Here is a 27,262-nt window from a genome sequence, read left to right on the forward strand (position 1 = left end):
CCTGCCTCTGCCTCCCGAGTGCTGGGATTAAAGGCGTGCGCCACCATCGCCTGGCTATTCCTCTTTTAAAATGAAATAATTGCCCTGTGACATTGTGTGTTGGAATCATGTAAGTTCTTGCTACTTTACTAGGGCTTACAGTTGAGAGAGTAACCCTGAGTCTCAGACTTTGGGATTTCGAACAGTTTTAGAACTATCAGTAGTCTGGGAAATCATGGGCCAAGGAAAAGGTTCACTGGGTAAAAGTGTTAGCCATGCGGGCCTGATGTCTTGAGTTCAATATTTAGAACCCAGGGGAGAAATGGAATGTGGGGGCACACATTTGGAATCCCAGTGCTCCTATGGTGAGACGGGAGGCAGAGATAGGGTAACTACCTAGAATCTCACAGGCCTCATAGCCTGGAGCACAGCACAGCAGCAGAGAAACCAGAGGAGCCCTCACTCCATGGAGAGTGAGCAAGGACTCCTGAAGGATGACCTCTGAACTCCACATCACAGCGTGTACACACACACACACACACACACACACACACACACACACACACACACACATTGGGGGAACTCATACAGATAAACTAAACACATTTTGCAATATGAAATAACTACGAGCCTTTGAAGACCAGGGATGGGACGTCACGGTTCAATGTGATGTATCTGTGTGTTGAGTCGACAAAGGGTAGATTTGCCATGGCTGGGCTTAGAATCACCTAGGAGACACACCTCTGCGGCTCTCTGATGGTTTGAATGAGAATGGCCTCCAGAGGCTCCTATGTTTGCATACGTGGCCCCTAGTTAGTGGAACTGTTTAGGAAGGATGAAGGGGTGTGGCCTTGTTGGAGAAGATGTGTCACTGGGTGTGGGTTTGGAGGTTTAAAAAGCCCACGCTAGGTCTAGTTGCTCTCTTTCTCTCCCCCTGCCCCTGCCTGCTGCCTGTGGGAAGGATATAGAGCTCTCAGCTACTGCTCCCTGGCCATGCTGTCTGCTGCTCACCATGATGGTTATGGACTGACCCTCTAAAACTGAAAGTAAGCCACCAGTGAAATGCTTTCTTGCCTTGCATGGTGTCTCTTCACAGTTAACTATCTCTGAGGATATTTCTAGATTGGCTTAGCTAAGGAGGGAATTCCCACTATGAATGTGGGCAGTAACATCACATGGGTTAGGAGCACAGACTGAATAAAAAGGAAAAGAGGAGAATTGAGCTGAGGATCAACATTTATGTCTCTGTTCTCTCTTTCCTTCATTTCCTCCTTCCTTCCTTCCTTCCTTCCTTCCTTCATTTCCTCCTTCCTTCCTTCCTTCCTTCCTTCATTTCCTCCTCCTTCCTTCCTTCCTTCCTTCCTTCCTTTCCTCCTTCCTTCTTCCTTCCTTCCTTCATTCCTTCCTTCATTTCCTCCTTCCTTTATGTTTTTTTTTTTTTTGAGACAGGGTTTCTCTGTGTAATTTTCTTGGCTGTCTTGGAACTTGCTCTGTAGATGAGACTGGCCTTGAACTCACAGAGATCCTTCTGCCTCTGCTTCTTGAGTGCTGGGATTAAAGGATGCGCAGCCACCACCTGGCTTATTTCTCTGTTTTCTGAGTGTGGTGGACACAATGTGACCAGCTGCCTCAAGTTCCTGCTGCCAGCCAAGAACAGAAAGCTGGCTTTCCCCCTACATCAGACTACACATTCAACCATGGTTTCCCCACTGGGGTGAACTGTACGTTCAAACCGTGAGCCAAAGCTACCCCTTTTCGCTGGAGTTTCTCCCCCCCTTTTTTCATGACAGGGTTTCTCTGTAGCTTTGGAGCCTGTCCTGGAACTAGCTCTTGTAGACCAGGCTGGCCTCAAACTCACGGAGATTCACCTGCCTCTGCCTCCCAAGTGCTGGGATTAAAGGTGTGCACCACCACCGCCCGGCCTGCTGGAGTTGCTTTTATGAGGTATTTTGCTACAATGAGAAAAGTAGCTAATACAGTCCCCATGGCACCCACATACCTATGGTCCTGGGCACACCCACTTTTCTTGAAATCCCTCACTCCATAGCTCCCCCACTCTTCCTTCTGAGGACCGCGGTTCCCTGTTCCCGGCTAGCTCATCCATGTCAAAAGCTGGTACATCTCGAGTCCTCCTCTGTATGACCAGCTCTTTGAAGGTGAAACACTTGAGCAGACTCTGACGCAGTACCAGATCATAGGAGCTGGGTGTGATTGTTCGTGCCTATAGTTCTAGCACTTGGGAAGCGGAGGCAGGAGGATCGGGGCTCAAGGCTAGCCCATTCATTGTACCCTCATTTCTACACGTCCTTCTCTGCCACTGAACCCCAGGGGACCCTAACACTATTACCAGTGTCTCTCAGCTGCACTCGCCTACAGACAATGGGGCTAGACCCGCTGGCTCTGGTACACTGACCAGGGATGACTTCATTCCTATCAGGGCCCGACTTCCTTCAGTTAGGCTACTCTGTCTTAGTCCTCCACGCTACACGGTCCTCCCAATCAGGCTCCATCTGCCCCCAAGGGGGTGACTGTCTAAGGTTACACCCTTCTCTCCTCCAACCTATCCCATCTAACTCCCAGAGCCACTGAAAGGTGGGAGAGGCAATGGGCCAGTTAGGGATCGATGGTGGCCTGGCCCCTGTCCCAGGCCTCCATTAGCCTGGACTCTGGTTTCCCAAAGCCGGAGTATACCCAGGGTCTGATGGTATTGTCAGTCACCAGGCAGTGGGGAGCTTTCCTGCTCCTCCCACCTTCTCTGTTCCCCCATGTCCCCTGCTTGCACGGAATAAGGTGGAAGAGAGAGGCTGCGGCTGTCTCCTGTGAGGCTGGGTTTTTCCACACGGTCCCCTGCTCACCACCTTAGTCTAAAGGGGATGGCGAATGAGAGGCAGATGACCTCACCTGTGATGAGCAGCTTGGCCCAGCCTCTCAGGAAGTCTGGCTAACTCCTTGTTCCTGCCTCAGTAACTGCAGCCAGAGGGTAGAGGATGCTCTTACGGAACCCCAGGCAACTCCGAGACCGTCCTCTTGTCCCCGGCTTCCTTAACATTTTTCCAGTTCTCTCAGGAGTCTAGCCTACAGCCCCCTTTCCCTGCCTGTCATGGTTCCTGCCTGTCTCTAATAGTGGGTGACAGTGAGCCACAGAGTGACAAGGTTCTTGCTGGGGGGAGGGGAGGCCAAAACTCTGGGTGGGTGGGGCATGCGTGCTTCCCTGTGCCTCACCAATGCATCGCATCCCCTGATACGGAGTTGAGGAGGTGAAGGGCTTGAGATGTCCAGGCCATGGTCTGATCTGCTCTTGATCCCCAGGCTGGACAGTCACAGTTGTCTCGGTCACAATGTTCCCACTCCTGTGCCCCTGAGTCCACTCCCATCTTAAGCCTCAGTCTGGGGCTATATGTCCTCAGGGAACACTGGGAACAGTTAAACACTCAACCTACTACTTGAAGAGGCTTGGCCATATGTCCTCCAGCAGTCTGGTCTGGGAACAGTCACGTCCACTATCTCCCAGAGCCACAAGTCTTGTCACTCTGGTAACCACATCTCTCACATATGCACGCTTACTCGTCGTCTTCCTTTCCACATGAACACAGGGTGACACCCATGTCTCACGCTGCATTCACACGCACCACAGAAAAACTCCTACCTGTGAGCACCCCAGCCTGAAGTCACCAGGCGACTCTGACTCCAAAGGGGACTTATCCTGGTGTTACCCCAGGCTTCCTTCTTTACTCTAGACACTGCCCATCTCAGGCTGCTCGAGGCACGCCCCAGCTTCTTCTCAAGGTCTCCCCATGCCCCTCCCCCATACAGTCACACTGGGTGCGCTCAGCTCAGCACCCATCTCCAGACACAGCTCCTCCCTCAGATCAGCTCCTGGAAGACACCCTTGGCATCTCCCATAAATCCTTTTCCCAGGATACACTTGTCACTTCTCCTAGATGTCCCTCACTCACCTGCTCCCCCGTGTCCCCAGGCATCAAGTAGCACAACCCGGTCCCCAAATAGCAGCTCAGACGTGCCCAGCTACTTGGGTTACCTTCCAAGGAGACAGGCTCAAAGAGGCCAAACTGCTCCAGGACCTTGACAAAAAGAACCAGGACCACGAGCACGGCCACCACCTCCAGCCCTTCCAGGGTCATGACCCCCACCTGCTGATGCTCAGACACAAGGCTGCCCCACACCACTTCCCCCTCGGACTCCCCTGCCTGAGTAAGAGAAAGACAGCCCTGCAGTCTCCTGCCCTGTCTCCCGCCCTGGGTCTCCTCCCTTCCCCTCTCTCCCCGCCTCTGCCCCCCACACCTCCCAGCCACAGCCTGCCTCCGCCTTCTCCTTTTCTGGCCTCCTCAGTCTTTGGACCAGCCTCAGGATCTTTCGAGGGAGATGGGCTTAGAGGAGGGAGGCTGTGATCTATCTGCCCCAGTTCTTGAGGAGAGCGTCCCCCAGACATTCCGCGGTCACTCTGTGACACACACAGAGGCAGCAGTGAGAGGAGTTGTCCCTAGAAGGCAGGTAGCAAGGGAGGACGTGTGGAAAGTATGACCCGCACCTGCGTGAGTACCTGACGGGGAAGAGTGCCTACTGAGTGCGTGTGTAATCCTGGGCTTGTCGGTACAGGGACACGTATGCCCCTTTTTCATGTGTGTCTGCGTTTATGTGGGATTGTGCACCTATCACAAAGGGTGTCCGGGAGTACGACGGGCTTGGGTGTCTATGGAATGAGTATGTGTCAAATGTGTGGGGATTCCTGAGTGTGGGGAGCAAGGGTTGTTTTAGGAGGCTTGTGAGCCATGGGTCCGAAGGTGGGTCTCCATGGATGCGCTGTGTAATTGGGGAGCGGGTCTCTGGCTCTGTTAATATATTGATAGAGGATTGTGTGAGAACACAAGGGGAGACAAATGACCTCTCCTGTCAGAAGGACACTATCAGCATCGATCGCGGTTGTCATGGAGACCATGAGGCAGGAAGCACTCTCTTCCCACAGGCCACAGGCAGTGAAACTGAGGCCCAAGGGAGGGAGGATTAGACAGGAAAAAGGCCACTGGCCCCTTCATGACCCCCCCCCAGGAAGGGAACTTACCGAGGCTAAGCTCCTAAGGGAAGGTGGGGAGGGCTGTGCTTTCTCCCTTCAGGCTAAAGCCTCATCCTGAATACACCAAAGTCTGATCCCTCCTTGGGGAGAAGCCCAGGATAGGAGGCAAATGTGAACTCCCAAGGTGCCCTGCACCCTCAAGCACTTCTGGAGTCTTTCCCCTTCCTGTACTGGGCAGTGAGTGGGGGTGGGGAGGCCTTCAGAGTCTGTAAACCATAACACAGGCCCTCTGAGTTAACACTGTCACCCTGGCACAGCAAGGGGGCACTCAGGGTTTACTAGATGATGCTATCAAATCGATCTTGCCCCTTAAATCTAGGAAGACAGGTGGAGAAGCCAGAGCCAGACAAAGCACACCTCCAACATCAGAGCCTCGGTTCCAACCCAGTCTGACTCCGGACCTATCCGAAGCGGCTCGGTTCTCGGAAAGCTCCCGCTTTTGTCAGGATGGTCCACTCTGCAGTTCCTGGATGAGTCTCAATTAGGCGGGAACCAATCCCTTTGCTCCAGGAGAGGAATCAACTGCAGTTCTACATAGCTACCACTGGGGGTCAGTGTCTACCTCCTGCCCTGTCTTACCCCTAGGTGTCTACGGACTTTCCCCGGCTGCTCTGGAAGGTTAGAAAGAGAGACAGGGTTCCTGGTCTCAGTCCTCTGTTGCCCATCTCCCCTGTGTCAGTGGCCAGAAGGGCGTCGATTCACAAGCTGGCTGCAGTTTCTCATACCTTAGAAGTTATTGCTTTACGGATGAAAACAGTAAATATTCCAGGACTACAACCCACTCCTGGCATTTAAGGCCCTTTTGCTATCTCAAGAGAGCCCTTTCTTTCAGCCAGTTTGGCCGCTTTACCGTCCCACAAACAGGGCTACCTGTATGACCCTCGAAGCCCAGGAAGCTTTCCTTCCCACTGCCAGAGAGGTCTCACCATCCTTTCCAGACAGCTTCAGTCCTGTACCCAGTTCCTTGAGCTGGGCTGCACAGCACAAGCCTGTGATTCCAGCATTTGGGAAGTGGATGCAGGAGGATTAGGTATTCAAGGCTAGCCTTGGCTACACAGGGGGTTTGAGGCCAGCCTTGGCTCCATGGGGGGGGGGTTGAGGCCAGCCTTGGCTACATGAAACCCTGTTTAAAAACAAAACACAAAATACACACTGGGCAGTGGTGGTACATGCCTTTAACCCCAGCACTCAGAAGGCAGAGGCAGCAGATCTCTGTTGAGTTCGAGGCCAAACTGGCTTACAAGAGCTATTTAGTTTCAGAGCTACAGAGAAACCTGTCTTGAAAAACCAAAACAAACAAACAAACAAAAAACACAAATAACAACAACAAAAAAACCCAAAATAAAAAGCAATACCCTGTTGAATCTACAAGACACAGTACCTAACTCCATCTTGTTAGTAACAGAAACAGAAGAGAGAGGTGGTATCACGGCCAAGGCTCCATACTCCCCTGGTTCAAATCAGTTTATAATTTGTACTTAACTGGGTGAGTGTGGCCCACCTTACATTAAGAAAGCATTATTTGCAGGGAAGAGATCAGGCAAGTGTCATGGCATATGGAGAGGTCAGAAGACAATTTGCAGGAGTTGGTTCTCTCCTGTCAGGTGTCCAAGGGACAGAATGTTGGTCACGAGGCTTGGTGGCAAATGCCTTACTGGCTGAGCCATTTCACCAACTCCTTGATGAGTTCTTGGTTTTTGTTTGTTTTTTCAATCGAGGTAAGGTTTCGATCGAGACATCTCTGGATGTTCTAAAACTCAATCTTTAGACCAGGCTGGCTTTGAACTCACAGAGATCCGCTGCCTCTGCCTCCCGAGTGCTGGGATTAAAGGTGTGTGCCACCACTGCCCATCTTGATGAGTTCTTAATGTGTGTGTTTCAGGTTTTCACCTCACAAACTTTTTGGTGGAAATGAAAGAATTAAAACATAAAATGTTATTGGGCAGTTTAGCCCCTGGTAAATAAGCATCCCCACCGCTAGTCGCAATATCCCTCCGCAGTTCACAAAGTGTTCTCATATTTGTTACTATAATTAATTTTTATTGTTTTTTTTAGATAGGGTTTAGCCCTCTTTTAGATTTATTTTCTGTGTATAAGTGTTTGCTTGCATGTGTATATGTGCACCACATACATGCTTGATGCCTGTGGAGGTCTACAGGAGGGGTCAGATCCCCTGGAACTGGAGTTACGGGCGGTTGTGTGGCACCATGGTACTGGGAACTAAATCCAGGTCCTCTGTGAGAATAACAACCGTACTCAACTGCTGAGTCATTTCTCCAGCCCCTAGACAGGGTCCTAATGTAGCGTAGGCTGGCCCCAAACTCGAGTAGCTGAGAATGAATGGCCTTGAATTACCGACCTTCCTATTGCCCTCTCTCACAGGTTGGGATTACAGCTGTGTGCCATCAAACTGTTCCTCGTGGCAACCCCATGAGGTCTACAGCAAACAGCACTGCGTACCTTTCACGGAGGAGGGACAGAAAGTCAGAGAGATAAGGAGGCCTGCTCAAGGCACCCAGCTAAGAAGAGATCATTCAGAGATTGAACCAGATTTCTCCCCGTGTCCTCAACTAGATTCCGAGTGCCTGGATGGTCAAGATGTTGAAAAAACAGTGAACAGCAGTAGCAGCAGCAGCAGCAGCAAACACTGGACTAAACAGGCGCAGGAGCACACACCTGTGATTTCGGCACTGGAGAGAGTCAGGCAGGAGGCCCTCTCGAGCTCCAGACCAGCTGGGCCATAGAAGGAAACCCACTCAAAATAAGAACTAAAGACAGCCGGGCGATGGTGGCGCACGCCTTTAATCCCAGCACTCGGGAGGCAGAGGCGGGTGGATCTCTGTGAGTTCGAGACCAGCCTGGTCTACAGAGCTAGTTCCAGGACAGGCTCCAAAGCCACAGAGAAACCCTGTCTCGAAAAAGCAAAAAAACAAAAAAAAAAACAAAAAAAAAAACTAAAGACAGTGAGCACAAGGTTGTCCCCTGTGAACAAGGCGAAGGAGACTCAGACCCCAGCCTAACTTTCATTGGGTAGGGAGACAGCCCCCATGCAGAAAAGCCCATTTACAATTGTCCTGTCGTACAAGCAGAATGCGACAAGCTGTTCTAGCAGGCCATTTCAATGAGCTAGGCAGAAAAAGCTTTCTAATCGGGAGGTCAGGGGAAATCTAACCTAAGCTGGTTTTATGGTATTGAAAATCAAACCCAGGGCCTTGCACATGCTAGATAATAGTTGTTCCGCCAAGGGGCTGGAGAGAAGACTCAGCAGTTCAGAGCCCTTCCAGAGGACCTGGGATCAGTTCCTACAGCGAACCGCTCACCAACTCCTGTGACTCAAGTTCAGGAAACTTGGCGCCCTCTTCTGGCCTCTGAGGACACCTGCACAAACACTACAAAAAGACTAAAAAAAAAAAAATAGTTCTACCATTGAGTTAGATCCGTAACCTCTGGGGTGTTTGTTTTGTTTTAGCTATATCCTGAGTCTGGGGGCTTGCTATGTAACTCAGGCTAACCCAGGTTCTCCTGGGTTCTCCTCTTAATGCTAGAATTACATGTTCCAATGTGCCCAATTTTAAGCTAAGCGCACATGCCTGTAATACCAGCACTCAGGAGGCGGAGGCAGGCAGATCTTGGCATTTGAGGCCAGCCTGTACTACATAGCCAGTACCAGGCCAGCCATGGCTACATAGTAAGGACCCACCTCAAAAATATCTGACTCAAACATCATCAGTTTACCTTATAGAAGGCTCTGCATCCTGTGAGCCCGCTAGTTATGAATATGTATTACTTCATGTCACCTCCATATGAACCTGAGGGAACCCGAGGTTCACCAAGTGATTTTTCCTAAGTAAGGAGTAATTAATATTCTGGTAAAGAATGACTTCGTGCCAACTCTCTCAACCATCTCACCAATGGGCTTGAGAGTGTTAAGAAGACAGTTTATCCTGGGGGAGCTAAGGGTGACAAAATTTAAAAGGGCCTGGGTTCTATGGATGCTACCAGATTATCGGGACTGAAAGAGGCGCCATCTTCAGTTAATAGGGAAAAGGGGATCATAGCAGCGCGCCCTGCTCTCTGCTCCCGGAGAGATGGACAGACTGACAACCTTGCACCCAACTGTCCTGTCCACGTGTCTTCCTTTCTCCCTCCAGCTTTCAGAGACTTATCCCGGCCTCATAGTGACTCCGGGTTCTAAATGGTCCTGGTTTCTGGCAGAAGGGTCTGTATGAAGGGAGGACCTGCTCTTTCCTAGGGTCTCCCATCCCCCTACGAAGACTTCTCAAGTCTTAGAGCCTAGTGAGACTGAGCTAGACCTGACTTCGCTATTCCACTGCCTTTAGCTCATCATCCACTTTTGGGGTGCTAGGGATCAAACTCTGGGTCTACCACCTGTGAGGCGAGCACAGGACCTGTTGGCCACATTCTCGTTCCCACAATGAGAGCTTTTCCTTTGTCTTTTTTCCTGTTTTTGTTTGTTTTTGAGACAAAGTCTTATTATATAGCCTTGGCTATCCTGGAACTCTCTCTGTAGACCAGGCTGGCCTTGAAGTCACAGAGATCCACCTGCCTCTGTCTCCCGAGTGCTGGAACTAAAGGCACACATCAGCCCCCCTCTGCCAGAGTGAAATCTTAATGGAACCACTTTAGGCAAAGTGAGAACTCAAGACTAAAGCGTTAGGGCACTGGGCTGGTCCTTCCCAGACATCTCAAGTCTCACCACAGAGACACTGCAATCATTCAGTCATTTATTTTCCATGGTTCAAGTCTGGAAAAATACTGCCTTGTGGAGGAACCCACACCCCTGCCACCTGCTCCTCACTGCCATTCTGTTAACGAAGACCCCTAAAGCCCTCTCTCAGTCCCCCAGCTCATTCCATCCCCAGCTGATCAAAAAATCCTGCAGCCCCCACTGCATCAGGTGATTAATGACTTCCCTAGGCAGTGGGGCTATTTTGGGTCCTGGAAGTCATGCCTGCAGTGATTGAGAGCTGGCCCTGCCTGTCTCCAGCCATCTGTCACTGGAGACTAACCCAAGCAGGGGGCTTGAGGGGATACATGCTCCCCAAGAGATTTGCAAGCATGACTCTCACTGGGCCTCAATTCTCCGCCTCCTGAAGATACATGACAAAAAATGGCCCCAGGCCCTGACTATACTCCAGGGGCTCAAGTGGAACCCGTGTAAGGAGGCAGGGAACTACAGATCCCGGAATGCCGTGGGGCCAGGTTGTGAGGAAATTCCAGGCTCTGTGGGCCCAGGCAGCCCTAAGGAACCCTAAGTGGAAGCGTGCACAAATATCAACAGTACCACACGAAACCCACAATTCACACAAACCCCACAAACTTCGTGCCACGGTACAACTTCATGAGAGCGCTTATCAGTTTACTGACTCGGGGTTCTCAAACCAAACTCCAAAGCATACAACCTTGGCAATGCCAGGATACACAGCCTTGGAGACACACAGTTTAGTAAGGAAGGCATAATCCCATCAACACAGACTCCCAGCGACAAAGCAGTGACAATCTGTGCCACACGGTTCATCCGTCTGGTCAGGCATGAACTCGCTAGTGAGCTTAGCTTGTTCTAGCTTCATTTTTTCCCTTTGTTATTTCTGACACTGATAGGGTATTGTAAGACACCCCACAAAACCTAAGTAATGCAATACAGGGCTGTCCCTTTCCCAACTCAGCGACGGCAAGCTCAAGCTTCCTCCCAATCCCTGCGCCCTGCCCGAGTCTCTTCACCCTTCAGTGAGCAACCTGTCCTCTCCAGTGTTGTGACCATGATGCCACTTCCTTTTATCTTATCCTGCTGCTTCGTGAGTGATCCTTACCCCCTGCTCTATTCTGTCAGGAGATCTTGCCCTTACCCCAATCATGTGTGAGCCCCTGTTCCTTCGGATTCCCGTGAGAAGCCCTTCTCTCCACCTCTGTAAGGCTCCAATACCAAGCCACTCATTTTTAGAGGGGTCCTGCCCCTCCCTTCCCTTCCTCATACCTGGCGACAGCGACCCAGTCACCAGCTGGTAGAGGGATCGGGCTGCCTGCCCCAACGGGCTCCGGCACCTGCGGGGGCAGCGGTTCATGGCTCAGCTCGGAGCGCTTTATCCAAGCTCCGCCTCCAAGGTCCCTGACTGAGGGGCGGTGCCGCCCCCATTGGAGTGGGCGGTGCAAGAGGGCAAGACTGGCAGAAGGGAGTCTCAGACCCTGAGCCTCTCTCTCACTGCAGGTTGCTGGCTTCACAAGAGCACCTTGGCCAGGTCATCAAAAGCACTCTGTACCCCACCCCCAAGATCTTAAGATGGGGGTGTGGCAGTGAGACAGGGCGTTCTCTGCTCACAGCTTTCTCTCCAAACGTCTTCTGGATTCCTGGTAAGGAAAACAGACACACACGGATTTTGAAAGAAAAGCTGGATGACTGAAGTACGAGGGTTTTTTTTTTTTGTTTTTTTTTTGTTTTTTTTTTTTTGCTTTTATTTTAGATCGGGTCTTGTCTGGCACTTGCTACAAGGTTCAGACTGACCTCGAACTCATGGCAATCCTTGTGTCTTATCTTCCCAAACGCTGGGATTACAGACGTGGACCAGGCAGATCTTACCTTTTATTGCTCCATTTCAACCCCTCTTCTGGCTGTTCCTCCCACCCCCACCTCCCATATTAGCACAGGGACGCTACAGGGGTGAGAGGACATAGTTGTCATGGCAACTCTCCACACTTCCTGGGCCGATGGGAGAGAGCAGGAGGGAAGAGAAAGAGGACAGTGCTTTGGTGTGTTGAGGAGGCGGCAGGGCTGCGTGCCTAGTGCTGCCTCCTGGCTAAACAGCCCTTTCAGAGCTATGTCTGGTGCTGTCTTTCGAGTCTTCTAAAAAGCCGACCATCATATGCTGGCTTCCAGACAAATGCAACAAGTAGAAGTCCCCTCATCCACAGATCTCCGTCCAAACCCCTTTCTAGACTTACTGCTGTTGTTAAAACCCCACGTAAAGCCGGGCGGTGGTGGCGCACGCCTTTAATCCTGGCACTCAGGAGGCAGAGGCAGGCGAATCTCTGTGAGTTCAAGGCCAGCCTGGTCTACAGAGTTAGTTCCAGAACAGCTAGGGTTGTTACACAGAAAAACCACGTCTCAAAACAAACAAACAAACAAACAAACAAAAAGCAAAACATGTAAATCCTTCCGGCACTAACACTTCAAACTCCCGAGAAGGCCATAGAAGAGGTATGATCCAATTTTGTTCACTGTGTGGGGGAGGGATAGGAGAGTGAATCTACATTTAAGCGGAGACACTTATTCGGAGACACTTATTCCCAACCCCCCACACTTTGTCAACTTGATCCCCGTTAGCAACAGTGCTCCTGAGGAATTAGCTTCGTATGGAGGGCTCTTTAGCCACAAGGGGGCGCTCCACACCCAGGAACGAAAGTGCCAAAGGAACAAGACTCAGGAGATCCTGGACCCAGGCTCCCGTCAGGACCCAACTCTCCGCTCAGTTTGTACTGCCTTTTCTCTGCCTCTTTCCAGATGGGGTCGCTGCTGAGCGCTGATGGCAGCCTTTCCCTACTCTGCTGCCCCACTAAGCAAGTAAGATACAAAGAAAGGGGGAAGGGATCCCAATCTACCCGATCCGGACTAAGAAACTTTTTCCCAACTGTTTTCAGCTGGGGGAAATTGGGACAGTCGGGGTGTATCTAAGATGCTCTGAGGCATAACTTTAAGGCCACTGAGCTGCCAAGCTAATGGACCAAGACATGATGAAGACAGAGATGCAGCTTCTTCCTCCACCCCAAATGCAATTGAGGAATCCTGCCTGCATAGGGAAGGGGAAGGCTGGAGAGCGCTTCAGCACCGTGGACAACGACTCCCCCTAGGGATCCAATCAGCCCGGTCTAGTCGCAAGCCCCTCTTTACAAATGGGAGCTCCTGGCAGTCTCTTTTTTCACTTCTAGAGTCACGTGCGGAGCAACGTACTGCGAGGATGCCGATGGCCATTATAGGTGCTGGACCTCCTTATATCCTTTGGGAGGCTGTCAGCAGCCAGGCAGGAGGATGCAGACATAGAATTCCCTATTTTACAGGTAAGGGACACAAGGCCAAGTCTGTAAGAGTCACATAATTGGCGAGTTTTCACGCCCGGCTGTGATGGAGCAGGATACTTTCAGACAGAAGTGCCTCTCCACCTCGCCAAGTCCTGCCACACTGATCGGATAGTACAGCAGGAAGGCAGGAAAGCAGGGCATGCCGGTACACATTGGGATTCCAGCACATTGGGAGGCTGAGGTAGGAGAGCTGAAGTTTGGGTCCAGCTTGAGTTATGTTGTGAGTTCAAGGCCAGGACTACATAGCAAAAGACCATCTCACAATAAATTAATTATAAATAAACCAATAAAGAAGCCCAGCAAGGAGGAGATCATGTCGCTAAGGGGAGGATCAGGGCAGGAAGCAAACTGACGTGCAATCTGGGAATCAGGGCTCATGGACCCTTACTATTTTTAAGGGTATCCACCTAAGCTGCCGGTGGATACACAGCACTGGATAGCAGGGCCCCTCAATTCCACATGGTGAACGTTCTTCCTTCTGGGGGTCTTGACAGTGCGACCAGGGTCCTGCTAAAGTCAGCAGCAGAGACTCACTCTCAAAGCTGACATCCTGGTCCCCTTCTGGAGTTCCCACGTCTAACCCCGATTCCACTTAAGGAAGGGCAAGGATCATGGTCTTGCCCACTTGCCTGGCTTTGTTTCAGTCTGGAGAGACAGCCTCCCTCCTTCTCTTGGTTATAGTTCTTAGGGCGCCTGCACAATGAGACGCACAAAGCACTTATATGGAAATATACCAAGGTTCCAAAGTCATTGGCATAAACACAATCTACTTACCAAGCTCAGGACTCTACAAGTACATAGATGTAATGTGCCCGGTCTCACAGACCCTCCCAAAGTGATTTGGGGTGGGGGCATGGGGGCAGTCTTACTGCCCATGACTTCTAACTCTGGCTCTGAAGGAGAACGAGGAAGTGAGGCTTGGGTGAAGTTCTAAAGGGGCGTCTGAGTAATCCTGTTGGGTAGGAACTGACCCAGCACTAACCAAGGGCTCTTTACAGGGGCCACGTGCTGGAACCATAGGGTGCTTCTGCAAGCCAGGTTGTTTGGGTAGTGGGTCCCTAGGGTCCCTTATGTCCTTGAACTATTTGCAGAAAAATGGAGGGAACTAGTGTGGGACACTAAAGACCCTTACAACAGCAGAAAGACAGAGGCAACGAGGACAGAGATGCCATTAACACTCTCAGAGCCCCCACTGCAGGCATCGCGCACGGGAGCAGACAGTACCAAATGCTAAAGCAACCCATGGCCCCACAGCCACAAACATACTTGTAATGACTGCTCATCCCAGAAGCCTTAGAAAGCTTATAAAGAGACACACCAACAGAAAGTGACACCTCGATGTACTCTGGTAGTTACATGCCACTTCATACAGAATCATTCAAAGCACACAGTTGAACATGGAACAGACACACAATCAAAACAACTTCACGAGTGCAGCAGGGTCCTCGGCAACCACACTGAAACATCTGGCCTGGCCATGAAAACGCGCTGCCTCATGCAGTCTCACTCACCCTAGCTGTCACCAAAGCTCGGGGCACATGGCAACTAGCTGTGGGAGGCGCACATATACATACACAGACACACAGAATGACAGGTGCTCACGCACGTAACACCTCCCACTCCAGACATACTCTTAGCCCAGTGTCACACACGCCTACACCTGCTGCCTCTCCACACCTGCCTCACCTGCTCTTCCTCACCCCCTAGGAAACCTAAGCTTTGGGTCCCTGTGTCTTGCCGCCCAGACCAGCCTGGAAGGTACATACATGTGAGTGGGGCCGAGTGTGGGTAGGGGCCAAGCTTGGGTCAGACAACGGAAGGGTCTAGGGGGATGGAGTCCGCCCACCCGCCCGGGACCCCTGAGCCACTGACTCACCTGTAAGCTGGTCGTAGGAGCCATCCAGATCTCGGGATTCGGACAAACTCTCCTTTCGGCCTTGGCCCCGCATGGCCCCCGGCGCCCCGCTCCCGCCTGGGCCGTGGGAGGGGGCGCCGGGTGGCCGGGATAGGGCGCTCACACGGCGCCCCCTGGAGGCGCAGCGACCTGCTGGGGCTGGGGACCGGGAGTAGGGGTTGACAGGGCTTTTGTCTGGGAACTCGCTGGGTTTTAGGGCCCACCACGGGGTCCTGGGGCAGGAGCGAGAGTCTTGGGCAGCTATGTAGCGTGGAGCGGGAGGCAGAGTGGAGCAGAAAGCCGAGCCGGAGCCCAGCCGCCTCTCCTCCGCCCCCTCCCCGCGGCTGTCACCGCCGCCTCCCCCCTTAGGAGCTGCCGGGATTGGCTCCCCCTACCCCCGCCCCCCACCCTCTGCAACTCGGAGGAGGTACCCGGTGAAAGGGTGAACTGGAAAGTGCCAGGAGGGAGACTAGCTTTCCAGCTACACCACCCACTAAACTGCGGGGCTTGGGGGTAGAGGGGACCAGAAAGGCCCCACTGTAAGGAATCCCTGCCCCCAATTTCCAGGCACCCCTTCCCCCACAGTCAGTCAGTCCCGCCCAGTAGGGCCAGAGCCACGAGGGTACGTCTCAGTGGGTCCCTTGTTCGCTCGTGTCTTCCTGTCAGCCTTATTTTCTCAGTTGTTCCCCCTGCCGAGTTGTGTGTTCCCAACCAGCTGCCAGCCCTCCTCTAGCGCTATGGGGATGCGAAGAAGCCAAGCCGGCCTCTGGACACAGGCTCACCAGTGGCATTGGGCATAGTTGTCTCTCAAGTTCCAGCACGGACCTCACTTTCCAGAATGCCATTTTCCCTGATTTATAGCACTACCCCCCTCCCCGCCCCCAACATTCCCAGCCAACTGGGAAGGTAAAATAAAGTAATAAACCAGGTCAGTTTCTCAAGTCTTCATTGCTATTGCCTTCCTTTTTCCTCTCAGCTTTTCTGCCTCTTCCTCTTTGCCACTTGCAGAGAGAAGAGAAGGTTCTTTGTTTGCCAGCAGATTTAGGGAGCCTCTGAAAGGTTTGGGAACCCAGGTGAGAATACAGAGGAGAAAAGAGATGTCTCCCTCACAAGCCACCTCCTTTTGTGAAGGCAGGGCCAGCATTGCACAGGGCTCCCTAGTCCAGGCTCAGATTTACTTTTCAAACAGTTGAGTCTGTGAACTGTGGTGGGTACTCCTCTGCAAAGCTGGAACAGGCTGCCGTGGTGTAAGGCTGCCCTTGGGAAGAACACTCCCATTTCTAGGAGAGGCCTTAGGTGTACACAAAGGAGGTGGCAAAGAAGTAGGCTTTTAAACTAGGAAGAGAGATGGCAGGCAAGGGACACTTTCATAAAGCTCCTCATCCTAGATTGGCTCTTGTTCCTCTACAGGGGAAGGGGGCCATAGTTGTCTGAACCCAGCCGGCCTCCGTCAGGTCCAGGAGACTCAGAGAGGGCAAGTCTTATGGAAAGGTCCCTTTTGCACACAGATCAACACCTGGATCAATTTAAGAGATGAAGGGGAAAAAGACACTAAAGAGACTGTACCACACAAATCCATTTTTAATAGCTTTGATTTGCCACCAGCTCCAGATCCAGCTGCTCTGGGGTTTATCACCATGGAAAATACTAGAAACCTCAGGTCAAGTTATCCATCCAGTGACCAATGATCAGAGATGACCCAGCCTATATCTATGCATGTCAGTCTGTTGCTGAATTCTCTAGAACTAGCACACTTCTGCTCAAACAGAACTCTGGCTCCCACGGAGGGCAAGTATCCCCAAGAGAGATGCTAAATGCACAGGCACTCAGCCTCCCTCTGAACCCACCAGCTGCATGCCTCCTGCCATCTACAAAACTTTAGATCGGGTGCATGGAGGACCTCAGAGCAGCGGTTATTCCTGCGGCTGCTGTGGGGAAGGAAAAGGCCCTGCCGGGCTTCCATGGAGACTACTGAGAGAGAAGCCACAGGCCAACTTCATGAAGGTGGGATGTGCCCAAGACCCAGCTAGAATATGGCTAGACAAGATGGAGGTCCTAGGCATAAGGCTCATCTGGCCTGTTCCAGCACCCCGCTCCCTAAACTCCCTAACCCGGACAGGTTCTCTCCCTCCCAGCACCAGACCACAGCAGGAACAGACTCCTCCCTAGAGGAAATTCTTAGGCAGGCAGAATGTAAACAACAGCAGGGTGAGGAGGTGGAGCACGTGGAGGGGAGCTCATCTCTAGGCTCCCATTGGAGGGGGTGGTGGGGAGGGGGAGCTGCTGGAAAGGGAACCAGCAAAGTAGGCACCTTGAGGGCTGCAGAAAACCTGTCAATGTTTATTTCACACATACTCTTTTAAGACAGTTTAAAACAGACTGGAAACGAAAGGCTAAAGTTGTGGGCCTATTGTGCTGATGAATCAACGGTTGGAAGGCAAGGAAAAGTGAACAGGTACTCCTGGTGCCAAAACCAAATCCAGAAAGTGGAGGTCGGAGTACAGCACCAGGCAGATTCCAATCTCCAGTTTCTCTGAGGCATCAAGTTTGAATTTAGAAAACAGAAAAAAGGTGCCATCCCTGACCTACTCTATGCTTGGGCAGAAGACTGGACACACGGCAGCAGTGGCAGGGGCCTAGCTCAGCTCCAGGTCCAAAAAGGGAACAGGATGTGGCGTCATAGCCAAAACCAGCCGCTGGCCTTCAGAGTGTTGGCATCAGCTGAGGCCTGCTCCACCAGCACCTGAATAATCAATCAGAAGCCAGAACCTGGAACCCCAGCTGGAGTCATGAGGCAGTACCCCGTGAATGCAGCCCAGAAGCCCCGCATTTCTGCATGCCTTTTCTGTTGCCCGCCCATTTCTCCCCAAATAAGATCACCCTGGGCTTGCCCCAGCTGTCCAAGCTCACTGAAGACTCTTTCTGTCTCTGCTTCTCTCCAACCTTGAAGGCAGTCCCCACTCCCTGTGCTTGCCCTCCAGCCCAGGAGCCTCATGGGTAGGGGCAGTCAGTGGCTCTTAGGCAGCGCAGTCTCAGGAGATGGTAGAGAATTCCTTCAGGAGGGCTTCCTGGCTGAGTGTGTGGAAGGCCAGGTTCCTCCGGACGTTGGTACTAATGGATCGAACCTGGGAAGGTGGAAGGGCAGAGGCAGAGAGAACAGTCCATTACAAACAGCAGAGGGCACTGTCTGAGGCTCTGCGCGGCCAGGAGAAAGATCTGTGTCTTTCTCCCAAGTCTAGCTGGCTTCATGAGGAATTTAGCTTGTCCATGGAAATATGTCTGTACTTTTGTGAGGGACAAACCAACCAGGGAGGGGAAGAATGTGCTGTTTGCCTTAGTCCCCAGAGGCCAGGGGGCATTTCTTTCATTTCTGCTTTGCTCTAAGAAAGGAAGTGGAGTCATGAGGCAGGAAGCAGAGGACAGGGCAGCAGGGCCATTGCAGGCAAAGCCAGCTCTTTAGCTCCTAACTCCTCCCCTGTGCCAGAGGTGCAGCCAGGAGTGAGGGAAAGTGACAAAGGCCTCAAAGGACAGCGCCTGCCTGTGATCCCAGCACTCAGGAGGCTGAGGAAGGAGGACCACTGTAAGCCCCAGGCCAGTCAAGACTATATGGTGAGATACTGTATTGAGAGAGAGACTCTAAGTCTCCTTTTTAACCCTCTCCATAACCTAAAGACAGTCTCTATTTGCTGCTGGTGCCCAGTGGTCCCCACACTAATTAATGTAAAGACCACATTCACCTCATTACAAACTCTGTTCCTACTCTCTTTACACGATGGCTTTTTTCGGGGGGGGGGGGAGCAGTTTCGAGACAAGGTTTCTCTGTAGCTTTGGAGCCTGTCCTGGAACTCTCTCTGTAGACCAGGCTGGCCTCAAACTCACAGAGGTCCACCTGCCTCTGCCTCCTGAGTGCTGGGATTAATGGTGTGTGCCACCACTGCCCGGTCACGATGGCTTTCTTGTTCACAACTAACTCACCACAGAAAAATCCTGAGGTGTTTCATGTCCCAGTTAGAGCTGGGCTGTCACGATCTGGCATCAGCACCATGCACAGACTCAGTGCATTAACTGAAAGCTTCGCTGGTGCAAGCCTGGCAAGTGGGTTTAGAGCCTTCGTGTAATGTCAGCCACTGCCAGGGTCTGTGTCAGCCAAGCAGGCAGTGGAGCGGCAGGGAGGCAGGACTTTTCTTAGCAGCTCTGAGTACAGAACGGAAGGGAAAAGGGAGAGGTCAGCTTGGAGCTCTGCTGGGAGGGGCTGGGGATACTGGGAGTGGAGCTGTGGAAGGGGACTCTCAGGCCAACACCAGCTAGAGAGTGAGGAAGGAGTGACTGCAGAAGGACCGGTTGCTCTCATGAATTGCTCTAAGGACAGGAACAGGGTAAAACATCATGGCTGGCACTGGCCAACACATGCCAGACCTCAGGCCCAGCTGCAGCTGTGTAAGGTGTTCTCTGTGGCTGCAGACGAAGTGGGTAAGGCTGCCTTGGAGTATCTGACTCTCACTGCCTCATTCCAAAATGCTTTGGGAAAGTTACATGCAGACCCTCTGATTTTATTATCTAGCAGGCTGCAGTCATATCCTAGATATAGAGCAGATCCCAGTGTCCAGAACTCCCCCCCAAGAGACACAGGTGGAGCTGGGAATGGGCACTCACCAGCTCTTTGAAGAAGGCAGCTTCCTTGTGTTGCTCGGAGTAGCGCTCATACTGGTCCAGGCCATCTTGTAGCTTCAGTGTGAGTGTGTCATAGTTGGCTCGAACCACCTCTAGTACCTGAAGAAAGTCAAGGGCCAAACAGGGTCTCAGTCCCTGGCAAGAATGTTTATATAAAGCAAGGAGGCAGGATGGCAGGGAGCAATCCTTCTGGTTTATGAGATCTTCTCCCATACTGCTTCCTTTTTGAGAAAGAAATGTATCTCGTGTAGTTGAGGCTGGACTTGAATTCTTCAGCCTCTGACCACTGTCTCCTGAGTGCTGAGGTTATAGGCATGCGCTGCCCTGCCCTGCTTCTGGGACCACTTTTGAATCTTTTCCATTCCCTACCTTTTCTGAGCAGCCCAGCATGGACACCGAGGCCGTGTGCCCTGGGTATGGTCGCCAGTGTCCCTGACACCACCATGCACCCTCAGCCCCCGCGTCCTCTAGCCAGGCTGTCCTGGGTGCCGAGCAGAGCTTTCTGCCAATGGCTTACTGCTTCTCCCTTTCTGGAAACCACATTTCTTCAGTCCTGGGATGTTCCTCAGCACCATCTGCCACTTGTTTTCATCCCACAGTGCCAACCCGGCCTTCATATCCATCTCTTGGAACAAACTTTTGGGCATTCAAGCATTGAGGTACAGTGGACACTCAAGAATAAGCTGCAACTGTTATTCTGATGGGGAACAGGGTGTCTCTCTCCTCAACAATGCTGCTCTGACATTTTAAAATTTATTTAACTTTATTTTATGTGGACTTTTCTTATGTGTTTTGCCTGCATGTATGTCTGTGTGAAGGTGTCGGATCCCCTAGAACTGGAATTACAGACAGTTGTGAGTTGCCATGTGGGTGCTGGGAATTGAATTTAGGACCTCTGGAAGAGCAGTCAGTGCTTTTAACCGCTGAGCCATCTCTCCAGCCCCTGACTTTTGTTTTTTTGAGACAAGGTCTTGTTATATAGTCTAGGCCAGCCTGGAACTCACTACAGAGCTCAGTTTGAACTACAACTTCATCTTCCTGTCTCACTCCCGACGTACCTCAACCTCACCTGACCTGACTCTCTGAGGGGTGAAGATTCAAAATTCAGCTGACCTTGGGAATCCTGGATATCTGAGCTTAATATTAATAAAAAAGGAACCCCAGGCAAGCAGTTCCTGAGACACTGATTCAGGCAAAGGGCAGGGCAGGGGCAGGTGGAAGCAGAGGCACTAGGCCAAGTTAGCAGGAAAGAAGGAGTGGGTAGGAAAGTGGTTGCACACTCTAGTAACCTGCATGCAGGAAGACCATGACATTAAGGAAAACCTTGCTCACAGGGAACTGAGAGGTAAGTGTGAGGGCATTGGCCTGAGAGAAGGCAGGAGGCAAAGGGACCAGTCGGGGTCAGGCACACTATGGACCAAGGCTGGCCCCTGGGACAGAAGGTCACCTCTGGGCTGTTTTCCTTTCCAGACCAAAGTTAACCTTACTTGGGAGCAAATGCTCCTTTCTGCCCAAGTTCCCGAGGAGACGAAGAACTGGAGATGCTGAGCGGGGCTGTGTCCTGGGCTTCAAGAGGCAGCAAAGGCAAAGGCCTGACGCTTCTTTCTCCTAACCACTCCACCAGTGTCCCACAGGGTAGGCTGTCTGCTCTGCTTCCAGCTCCATAAGCATGGAGACTGGGGCCAGCAATGGCAGGCACATGGCCATCCAGTCCTCTCGTGCTGTGGGCAGCATTCATAGCTAAACAGCTAGCCAGGGTCTTGACTCAAGGCCAAAAAAGGGCAAAATTCCTCCAAGACGGTGCCAGTTCCTAAGAACCAGATGAAACAGAGTAATTCATGCGTCCCTAAATCCTACAAGCTGCACGGTCTCAGCAGTGCCTATAATCTAACACCTTGGGTAGTCTTCCCTGAGGGGAGTCAGGTACCAAATGACAAAATCACACTAAAGCCAGTTGCTAAAATAAGGTGCAGCACAGGAGGAGATGACTGTACCCCAGTGTACCAACTGGACCCCAGAGCCTCAGCCTCGGAAGCTCTCAGGATCATCTGGCTATGCTCCTCTCGCTGTCAGATCAGCAGGCTCTGCTGCCCCCTGCGCCACCACTGCTCCTTTACTTTTGATGGAAGAAGACAGAGACGCTCTCTGCCCAGGTCTGGGTTGGGCACACTCAGGGACTCTCGCATGCTGTAGAGAAGACATTTATTCAAGCCTCACTACTGACCTGGGTCACAGCAAAGGTGGCACTCATGCAACCTCTGCATCTGGCTTCCTGCCAATCCCAGTGGCCCCCTCCTAGACTGAGTTCCTTCTCTGGAGAGCTCTGTAGCTCAGGCCTTGGCTTGCAATCCCCTGCCTCAGACACCTGAGCAGCTGGGATTACAGGCCTGTGTCACCAGGCTGAGCTCAGACTCCCTTTTAAACTATCCCAGCTAAGTGCAAAGGTACTCACCGTTACGCCTAGCACTAGGGAGGCAGAAAGAGATGTATGTCTCTGTGAATCTGAGGCCAGTGTCTCCTTAGTGAGCTCTGCGCCAGCTCGGGTTACACAGTGAGACCCTGGCGCGGAACACCACATAAATATAACTAGCCTCTTTTCTAAACACAGGCCACCTTTTTCATCAGCTGCTGGCTGAGGTTGAGGCTTCCTAGATCCATACCTACAATTCAGTACACAGTAGCTCAGAGTAGGAAAACTACCCACTAGTCATGTTTTCTAAGGCATCCTCACAAACCATGATGACCCCATGCAGCCAGGACACCGGATGCTAGGAAAGCTTTGAGAGTAACTGAAGCTCTTATTAATAACGATGGTAGCACTGTCTTATTAATAACGACTCCAGCACTCTCGGTACAGGCATTCAGATAACAGCTGACATCGACTGTGTATGTGAGTGTATGTGGTAGATGCACAGGTGTTATGTAGGGGGAACGCAAACCTGTGTGTGTGCGTGTGTGCATGCGTGCAGGCTGAAGACGGTATCAGGCGCTTGACTCTATCACATTCAGCTTTATCTCCTTGAGGTCTCCGAACCTGGCGTTTGGCTGGTGGCTCGTGTCACAGTGAGCATCCTGTCTGTCCCTCACAGCACTGGGGTTACAGGTGTACATAGAGCCATGACTGGATTTTTTGTTTGTTTTTTCTTTTTTTTCTTTCTTTCTTTTCTTTTCTTTTTTAGAAACAGGGCTTCTCTGTGTAGCTTTGGAACTTGTCCTGCCTGGAACTAGCTCTGTAAACTCTGTAAACCAGGCTGGCCTTGAACACACTAAGATCTGCCTGCCTCTGCCTCCCAAGTGCTGGGATTAAAGCATGCACCACCACCATCACCTGGCTATGCCTGTTTTTTTAAGTAAATGTACAGAATTTAAACTTTGTTCTTCGTGCTTGCAGAGCAAGCACCTGCTCCGAGTCCTTTCCTCAGCCCCAACACCTGTTACCTTTGAGCCTCCCCTCCTGGCCAGGAAATGTAACTTGAATCTCCTTTCTAAAATGACCCAGCAATAAAGGTGTTGAGCACCTTGAAGCTCCTGTGGTCGATAGAAACACAGCCACGGCGAGAGCCCTGGGTCTCAAGAGCAGCTCCTTTCACAGGAAGAACCTATTTGGAGAGCCTCATGCTCTGCCGACTGAACTAGCCAGGCGTTGGGAGGAGCTATTTTAAATCCTCCCAAAGGTACTATAGTCTCCGTGATTCTCTACCACAAAGGGATGTTTAGATTCCGTGGAAGACGTGACAAACGGCCTCAGTTTCAAAGGCCTCATGGCTGATTTGCTTGAAAACACTGCCTCAAAAAAGCCAAGAGAAAGCAACCTAGGCAGGATGGGTGAGGAGGGGGACCTAACCACTTGGTCCTCGTGTCCAGAGACAATGGCGTGAGAAAACAGCAAAGTCATTAGGAACATGGACGTTGAGGTCACAGATCTGCATTTTGGCTCCACATTAAGCACCAATTAACTATCTAAAGTCATTATGAAGCCGGGCGGTGGTGGCGCACGCCTTTAATCCCAGCACTCGGGAGGCAGAGGCAGGCTGAGTTCAAGGCCAGCCTGGTCTACAAGAGCTAGTTCCAGGACAGGCACCAAAGCTACAGAGAAACCCTGTCTCGAAAAACCAAAAAAAAAAATAATAATAATAATAAAATAAAGTCATTATGAGTTTCTGGTCTTTTGGCCTCGGTTTGCATACCTGTGACCTTGTCAGCTGGTGTGAAGTGACACGAGACAGTGGCTCCCCAGTATCTGGCACACAGCGAACGGCAAATAAACAGTTACTAATTTTATAGGGAAAACTTTCTGGAGACAAGAGGCTTCGGGATGTTTTTGCTGTCCCCAGATAACCCTAATGCAGGTCAGGAGTAAGGCCTCATGCATCTTCACCCAGCTGCCGGTGACTATCCTGCTGCGGACACTGGATTCTCCTGTGCAACGCAAACGCAAGCCAGACCGCGGGCCAGAAGTCAGAATCCGAGAACCTGCTGCCAAGGCTGCTAAACCTCGTAGTGCAAGGGGTACAGGTTCTGTGAAAGAAAAGTTGAGCAGATAGATGCCTGGCTCTGCACAGTGAAGGTTGTGGTTTTCTGTGTTTTCACTTCTTTGTTTTCTAAGACAGGGTTTCTCTGTGTAGCCCTGACTGTCCTGTGTTTTCACTGCCTTAGAAGCCAGGTCCAAGATGATGCCAGATGTGCGGTGCTGGCCGCGCTAAAGCTGGGTATGGGGACACATACTTGCAAATGTAGTATACTTACTTAGGTAGAGACAGGAGGGTCAGGAATTCAGGGCCACCCTCACCTATCTATAGAATTCCAGGCCAGCCTGGCCTACGAGAGAAGACCTTGTCTCAAAAACAGAGAAACTTGGGAGACTACCCTTAAGGAGTTACAGACAAAAAGTGACTAGGGCTGGTATACTGGACAGTAGAAGCTGGAGATTCATGAGTCTTTAAGCTTCGGTTGGTTTTTAGGCCTCAGTCAACCCTTTGCAAGTCGGCCTGGGACAGGAGTTAGGAGGATTTGGCACCAAGCCGGTGACTGTTCATGTCTCAAGGTCAGAGTCTGTTCTCACAGACCAGCATCATGTGATCGGCTTCCTCACAGTTCTGATCTAACATCTGTCCGTCCTTAATCCTACAAGACATCAGCTCAGGATGCTGTGGAATAGATTAAGTTAAAAGGGAATTAAAGTGGGGAGGCTTTTCAGAGGATCCACTGTCCGGCCGTGTCGTGTCCGCCCCCCCCACCCCCCCAGTGTGTGGTTCACACTGGGGCTGCTTTACAGGTTCACACTCCGGTAGACATTCACTCACTAGCTAAGAGATTTTTCTCAAAGATTGCCTGATATTGCCGAAATTCTTCCTCTGGATCCATTCCAGGATTGAGATGCTTGTCAACTCTAGCAAGAGCTTGAAGAGGAACATAAGCTTCATCTTCCCTAGTCTCTCTCAAGGACTTCTCACTGATCACGTCTCCCAGTGGGGAAGGATCTCTTCCTACAGATGCAGCAAGCATGCATTCCCATCTGCCATGTCACCAGCCTAAGAATTCAGTGCCTTCCTTACAGTTAAATGGTAGCCAGGGGCTGGACAGTTCGTAAGGGAGATTCTGATAAGAGAAAGCAAATGATGATTCTTTCCCCAGAATTCACATTTAAGGTTCCAAATTCAGGGCAGGTTAAGGCTATTTGAGCGCTGAAAAGGCATTGTATGAGTGAGACTCTGGCTAATGGGCCTAGCTGCTCATGGGTACTGAAAAAAAAAAAGTTTCAGTCAACAGCCGTGCCTGGGAAAGTAGAGCTGCAGTTTAGAACACGAGAACACGGTTCAAAGGGCCAGCGTCTACTCAGGGTAAAAGCAACTCCTAAAAGCTGTGCTCTGACCCTTACAGGGTGTCATAGCGTGTGCATGCCAGTTTTCTTGTTTCCTTTGTTTCGGAGACATCCCTGGCCTGGAGCATACTATGTAGATCAAACTGGCCTCAAACACAGAAGCTGCCTGCCTGCTGGAGTCAAAGGCACACACTACCACACTTGGTCCAGCTTTCTTATCATGTGGTAACAATACTTCATCAGCACCATGCTGACACACCAGTGCTTAGTAACCGGAACTGTTCCTACTGTTTCTTTCACCTGCTTGAACCTATGGCTATTTTTTTAGGGCCTGAAGTTCCCTTCCAGCCCATTCATAAACAACCTCCCCACGAAGACACCTCTACTTCACAGGTTTCCCAAGGAGAGATTTGTTGGCAGGACCTCTCTTGGGGCGACACACGCGTGACTGCTACCATCAATTTCCTCACTGGAAATTGCCATGAGTGGATGTGTTACAATCCGAAGAGTACCAGTTACGGTGCGGCTTCCTCACACTGCCTAACAGAGCCCAAGGAACAGTAAACACTCAACAAGCTTGCAGAATTAATTTAGTAACACAGGCTCAACTAAAAAGGAAAGGAATCTCTCATTAGGGTCACATGGTAAGATTAGAATTGTCCCTGACACCTCACACTGGGCACTGTTCTCAGCACTGATAGATAGGCTTCTACAGCCTCAGAGCAAGTCCGCCTCATGAAGCCAACAAGAAAAGTGGGAAACCAAACGCCTGTGGAGCTCAGCAGGGTCAGGTGGGAAACAATGCATGGCCATGAGGTTGGGCAGCTGCTGCACAACACCTGGGATGGCTTTGAGTGGCCTCGAACTCCGGGTGAGGCTGTCTTTGAACTCCTGATGCCTTCATATTCCGCTGAAATCACAGTCATGTAACACTGTGCCTGGCTGCACACCTTTGAAGGCAGGGGAAACAAAGGGGCTTACCTGCCGTGACATGTAGAGGTCAGAGGGTGACTTGTTTGAGTCCTAGGGACCAAACTCCAGCCATTAGCCTCAGTGGCAAGAGTCTCTATCTGCTGACCCTGCAGTGTCCCGTTCCCTTCTCTCTTCAGCACCGCCCCTTCTACTTTATAGCACCGGGACAGATAATTCAGAGTGCGACACTCTAGCATGGCAGCACCCTAAAACAGCAGTTTTAGGAAAGGGCACTGACTTGAACAAGTCTGACCCGAACTGCCAGCTGAAGCTCCCACAGGGACAATCTGAAGGGCAGATTTTCATACACAGAGAATGAGCAAAGGATGGAAAGAAGGGGAGAGAATGTCTCTTTACTCCACACATATGCAAACTATACATTACACTTCTCAGATCAGATCCAGCCCATTCTGCAATGTCCTACTGAGGTGTGCTAGTTAGGGCCAATTTTCACAGCATAAACGCCACTCAGTTGTACAGAGCACTCATTAGGCGACTGTGCCAACAAGCTAAGCAGACACACGTGGTGATCTTTGAGCAGCTGGGTTCAAATACTTGCTGAGCTATTTTTAGCATTTGTTTACATAGAACAACTAAAGGATTTGCACCTCAAAGGACAAGAACAAACAAGGAGATTCGTGAGTTCCAGGTCTAACTAGTATCTAGAGGAGACTAATAATTACACAGGGACTGTGCTGTGTGTGTGTGTGTGTGTGTGTGTGTGTGTGTGTGTGTGTGTGTG

General features: G+C 51.2%; 2 protein-coding genes across 7 annotated transcripts in view; both read right to left on the minus strand.

Moving 5' to 3' along the window:
- Window positions 1-15,395, minus strand: part of Kcnip2 (potassium voltage-gated channel interacting protein 2) — a 22,369-nt gene extending 6,974 nt beyond the window's left edge. Inside the window, exon 1 of one of the 6 annotated variants that reach the window (XM_026781416.1) lies at window positions 15,039-15,395. In XM_026781416.1, the coding sequence (XP_026637217.1) occupies window positions 15,039-15,111 (73 nt within the window). In that variant the 5' untranslated portion in view covers window positions 15,112-15,395. Of the gene's footprint in view, window positions 1-11,066; window positions 11,474-15,038 lie in introns of those variants that run through there. The other 5 variants (XM_026781419.1, XM_026781418.1, XM_005352380.3 and 2 more) reach the window with 5 other exon arrangements.
- Window positions 15,396-16,534: 1,139 nt separating this feature from the next.
- Armh3 (armadillo-like helical domain containing 3) overlaps window positions 16,535-27,262 on the minus strand; it is a 206,356-nt gene continuing 195,628 nt past the window's right edge. The window contains exons 25-26 of the mRNA XM_005352384.2: window positions 19,710-19,826; window positions 16,535-18,181 (exon numbers count right to left, since the gene is read on the minus strand). Of these exons, the coding sequence (XP_005352441.1) occupies window positions 18,089-18,181; window positions 19,710-19,826 (210 nt within the window). The 3' untranslated portion in view covers window positions 16,535-18,088. The remainder of the gene's footprint in view (window positions 18,182-19,709; window positions 19,827-27,262) is intronic.

The sequence above is a fragment of the Microtus ochrogaster genome, chromosome 8, assembly GCF_000317375.1.
Source record: "Microtus ochrogaster isolate Prairie Vole_2 chromosome 8, MicOch1.0, whole genome shotgun sequence".
Lineage (NCBI taxonomy): Eukaryota > Metazoa > Chordata > Mammalia > Rodentia > Cricetidae > Microtus > Microtus ochrogaster.